The following is a 5,471-nucleotide window of genomic DNA, read 5'->3' as shown; positions in this document are numbered from 1 at the left end:
AACATGGTTGATATTGGTTGACAGTGTAAAATTATTTTACACCGTCGGTGCATATCAATTAAATCCCAATTTTATTTTTGAGAAAAAAATACACCGATAGTATAAAATAATTTTACACTATTTTTTTTTTGTTTTTGTTTTTTTAAATAATTTTACACTATCGGTGTAAATATTTCATATTGTAAGGGAAATATTGTAAGTTTCATATTGTAAAATATATACTCTTTAAACTCTTTATATTTAAGAGTAATTAAGAAAGTTAAAAAAAAAGGTTAAATTTATTATTTAATAGAGTTTAATTGTTATGCACCGTCGGTGTAAATATTTTTTACACATACCTCCAATGACGCGTTGCCAAATCATTTAATGAATGTGACACATCATGTGTTTTTAATTACCATACATGATGTGTCGGTATATTATTGGACGCATGTGCAAAATAACTTTAGACCGACGGTGCATATAAATTAAATTCTATTTAATAATTTTTTTCTTTCTTTCTATTTTTACTTGTAAGGGAATAAAAAAGAAGAGGAATCATAAATTGAACGGAAACCCTAACAAACATTCAACATTTCACTCTCTCCCCCGTCCGGCCCCTACCCGTCGCATATATCACTCCTCCGCCGTCACACTCACCGGACCCCGCCCCTACTCCACCGCAATGGACGAAAACGACGTAACAAACGAAGTAGTGAAAACAAAGAAGAAAGGTAAACACGATAAACCAAAACCATGGGACGATGATCCTAACATCGACCATTGGAAAGTTGAGAAATTCGATCCATCATGGAACGAAGGTGGAATGCTTGATGTAAGTTCATTCTCTACTCTCTTCCCTCAATATCGTGAAAAGTATCTTCAAGAAGCTTGGCCACTCGTTAAATCGTCGCTTAAAGAATTTGGTATCTCTGCTGAACTCAATTTGGTATGTACAATGTATAATCTATGCTATTATTGATATTGATATTGTTTCGCGGGTTATTGAATCCTTAATTGGTTAATTTAATTTCAACTTAATGATAATGTGTTCTTTTGTTTGTTTGTTATATTTGTAATGTAATTTATAGGTTGAAGGTTCAATGACAGTTTCAACAACCAGAAAAACTAAGGATCCTTATATTGTTGTTAAAGCTAGGGATCTTATCAGGCTTCTTTCTCGGAGTGTTCCTGCACCGCAGGTTGGTTATTCAATATTGTTTTAGTTATAGCATATTATAATTTATAGGGTTGAATTTATTTTTAGTGGCATATTGTTTGAGAGAGTTTATAAAAACAGCTTATGACATATCTATAAGCTGTTTTCAGCTTATGGGCATGTTTTGATTGACTTATCTGAGTTTATCTAGTGGTGTAAGTTTTGAGAGACTGTTTGGTAGAACTTATGATATTGTTCATAAGCTTTTTTCAGCTTATTTTTATAAGTTTTCCACGATAGCTTATGGGCCCGTTTGGATTAGCTTATTTTTCAGCTTATGTAAATAGCTTATGCAATATAAGTTAGGTTTTATGTATTATAGCATAAAACCTAATTTACCTAATATAAGTTGTTTGCATAAGCTGAAAAATAAGCTAATCCAAACGGGCCCTATGAATACAACTTATAGCTTATTCATAGGTGCTTAGCTACAAATAAGTTGTTTATCTAAACGGAGCCTATAGATTATATGAAAATAATTTAACATTAATTTATATTTTGTTATAGAAGTAGCTCATACATAAGTAGTACCTAGTAAGCACTTATATGATAAGAATTTATGCTATAACCGTTTAATTGAGATGTTTATCCAAAATATTTATGGCCTGATAGTCTCTACAAAATATCATCTTATCCAACTTAGTCCTACTCCTTCCAATATTTTTGTTGATGTTTAGACTCTAATCTGTTGATAGGAGGACTAAATGTATATGAAGATGTTAGTCCCTAAACTGTTGGCTTGAAGACTAAACATTGATGAAAAAGTTTGTATGGGCTAAATTTGATAAGAGATTGTTTTCTAGGAGTTAAAAACATATTTAAGTTTAACTTAAATTATAAACTATGTCCAAGTATTTATATGTGTGACTTAAGTTTCAGTGTTTTATTTATTTATTATGATATATGAACTAGTTGGTTGATTTAGGTGTTTGTATGTTGATTGTGTTTCTCAGGCAATAAAAATACTTGACGATGAAATGCAATGTGACATCATTAAAATTAGCGGGTTGGTTCGCAACAAGGTAATTTCAATGAGCTGCCTCTCTTATTTTAGTTAACTCAACAATCTTGACACTGGGGGTCTATTGTGCAAATTTTTTTTTTTCCTACACTTCATATTACTCTTGCCGGTTTTTACTTTTGTGATGTTTTCTTGTCCTCCCTTCTTCCTCTGTGGTTTTCTATGTTTTGTTTTAATCTTAGACTACCAAAGCCTCTATCAGATTCTTTGTTTTCTAGTCCTTTGCATAGGGTATGTTCCCCGTTTAGTTACCGAATGGCAAACAGTTGGATAACAGTTCAGTCAAATTGGACTGATCATAAGTGCGTCAAGGGTCAAATTCAAAATAGGTCAGGTTATGTACCTTTGTAAGAATCATCAGATGTGTACCCTTGTGCACCATAGCAGCTGTGATTTGCCGCAATGGCAGTTTCAATGAAGGAAATCATGTAGTAGCCACCCTCTTTAACACAACAAAGCTACAGTGCCTCTGTTCACAATTGATTACCATGAAGGCAATGTTTGGATTTACAAGCACTGTTAACCAGACTTGTGGAGCTATAATTATTCAACTTAAGCGATCTATCCTTCGGAGGCCCCAAATTAACTACAGTGGAATTTATAGTTAATTCAATTCATTTTTTTTAACTCCAGTGAATTTACTAAACACTTTCAGGACACCTCCCTTTTTTTTTAATAATAATCAGGGCACCTTCCTTGATAAAGTACTAAATCCCAAAAATTATGTAACAAAAAGAACCATCAAACTCTTTAGACTTCTATGCTCCTATCCTATCAGCTCTTTAGACTTCTTATTCTGAATATAAGCTCATAGATTTTGTATATGGCCTGGTAGTTTTCTCAAAAGAAACATTTTAAAGAAATTTGTCTGATGGTATGAAGCTTCCATTGATATTTGACTGCAGGAGCGATTCGTAAAAAGAAGACAGCATCTTGTGGGTCCCAATTCTTCCACCTTGAAGGTATGTTTTGTGTAGATTTGTTTATTTAGTACTGAAGGTTGACTTTGTTGTCTTTTTTATATGATTATTTGGTACTGCATACCTCTTTTAACTTGAGCTTTGTAACTCACTTTTCTCCAACTACAATGGTGCAGGCTCTTGAAATACTCACAGGCTGTTACATTCTCGTCCAGGTAAAATTAATTGTTGCTTCAGATTCTAAAGTCTGGACATTTACTTGCACTAAGATTTAGGTTGAGTCCAGAATGAGTGTTTCTAATTTTTCTTGCAATTTCATAGGGAAACACGGTTTCTGTGATGGGTTCATACAAAGGTTTGAAGCAGGTCAGAAGGATTGTTGAGGAATGTATGTTGAATAAAATGCACCCTGTCTACAACATTAAGGTTTGTAAATTTCTAATTTATATAGCTTATTTTTTAGTATGGATTTCAGGTGTACCCAATATCTTTTTTTTTTCTTCACATTGACAGATTCTTATGATGAAGAAGGAACTTGAAAAAGATCCTGCACTTGCCCAAGAGAGCTGGGATAGGTTTCTCCCAAAGTTTAACAAGTATGGCATTAATTATTTGATATTTTGTATATACCGAGCATGCGTCCTCTATAACAGTTTTGTTGATGCTTCACTTATTTTTTTCAGGAAAAATGTAAAACAAAAGAAGGTTAGCGCTAAACAGAAGAAGCCATATACTCCTTTCCCTCCTCCTCAACAGCCCAGTAAGGTGAGACAACAATTTATTTTCCTCAGCAGTTCTGTCTTCTATCAGATCATATATTTTCTTAATTTACTCATGAAATAAATTCTAAGGTGTCCTTGGTAATTTATGTGATATTTCAGGTTGATATACAATTAGAAACTGGTGAGTACTTTATGAGTGACAAAAAGAAATCGGCAAAGAAATGGCAAGAACGGCAGGAGAAGCAGGCAGAAAAAACTGCTGCGAACAAAAGAAAACGAGACGAGTCATTTATCCCACCCAAGGTCTTGTGCTGTTTTTCTCTATTTTTTTTACAAATTTATGTCATGCATATATTGCTTTATAATTCTTTTATTGTATTTAATTAAACTTCTATTTGCACTCTTCAGGAATCTACAAAGTCTGTGGATAACTCTGAGGATGCTAATAATAATGTAGCTGAAATGGCAATGTCCTTAAAGGTGAGGTTCTATCAGAATTTTTATCTGGCACAACTTTTTTTATTCTGTCATTACAAGTTTCCTTTGCCAAACTAGTAGTTTATTTATTTTCAATGTATAATTATCTCACTTGACTCCAAACTGGTTCCTCCACAGAAAAAAGCTAAGAATTTTGGAAAGCGCAAGTCGGACGAAAATATAAATGCCGAGACATACATTATGGGGTCATCAGAACAACCATCAAGAAAGAAATCTAAGCAACAAAAGTCTTAGCATGATCTTCATTCTGAAAGATGGAAGATGTTCATCCATAAATTTTGATCCTATGTTATTTGTAAGACTGTAACATGTTCACTTCTGGTCCCTATACAATTTTTTGCTTTCAAAATCGTTGCCAGACACTTGAGTATAATATCCAATGTCTTGAGTTACTGATGAGTTATATTAGATTCATGTGCTAAATTTGGTACAGTACTATCTTGGGTGTTATGGGAGAAATTGTAACATTTTAATCTTGGTTGATACCTTTTAAGTTTACTTCTTTTCAATGAGGCTAAAATGAATACACAACTAATCACATATTTACTATTAAATAAGGTTAAATGTGTTTTTGTTCTTTCAAAATATGATATTGGTCTTTACAATTCTTTTCAGTATGGATTCCTCAAAAAATTGAAATTATTGTATTTGGTCCCTATTGCCTTGTTGTACATGTATTCATTCTCTATAATCTATGTAGCATAAGTACTCCTAAAATGGTGAAGTACCCGTATCGGATACGTACCAGTACCGGATATTCCATGGTACTTGTATGGTACACACCAATTCCGTATCCATTTTTATTTGGTTGATTTATGATGATGAATACGGCAAAAACATATTGACTATTGAAAAATTTCTTAAAATATTATAATTTTTTATTATATTTCAATTATCTATCATTTTTTATGAAAATAGTTGAGACATGGACAAAAAAAAATTAAATCTTCAAAGCAAGATGATAATAATTCACATATAAATAATATTTCTAATATTTTATATTAACGTACCTGTACCATAAATTTTCTAAAAATGTCGTACCACGTACCAGTACCCGTACCGGATACTAGGACTGTACCTGTACCTAGGCAACATAGTCTATAATTGATGAC

At 32.6% G+C, this 5,471-nt stretch overlaps 1 protein-coding gene across 1 annotated transcript; it reads left to right on the top strand.

The window, feature by feature from the left end:
- Positions 1–497: 497 nt before the first annotated feature.
- LOC123921453 (KRR1 small subunit processome component homolog) lies at positions 498–4,857 on the top strand. The gene is made up of 11 exons (XM_045974008.1): positions 498–928; positions 1,071–1,181; positions 2,152–2,220; positions 3,125–3,181; positions 3,316–3,354; positions 3,461–3,565; positions 3,653–3,735; positions 3,823–3,904; positions 4,021–4,164; positions 4,270–4,341; positions 4,477–4,857. The coding sequence occupies exons 1-11, from the start codon at positions 665–667 to the stop codon at positions 4,591–4,593; spliced, it is 1,143 nt and encodes a 380-aa protein (XP_045829964.1). The 5' UTR covers positions 498–664; the 3' UTR covers positions 4,594–4,857.
- The last annotated feature ends 614 nt before the right edge of the window (positions 4,858–5,471 follow it).

The sequence above is a fragment of the Trifolium pratense genome, linkage group LG4 (assembly GCF_020283565.1).
Source record: "Trifolium pratense cultivar HEN17-A07 linkage group LG4, ARS_RC_1.1, whole genome shotgun sequence".
NCBI lineage: Eukaryota > Viridiplantae > Streptophyta > Magnoliopsida > Fabales > Fabaceae > Trifolium > Trifolium pratense.
The sequence above is the reverse complement of the archived record's forward strand: the minus strand, read 5'-3'. Positions and strand labels throughout refer to the sequence as shown.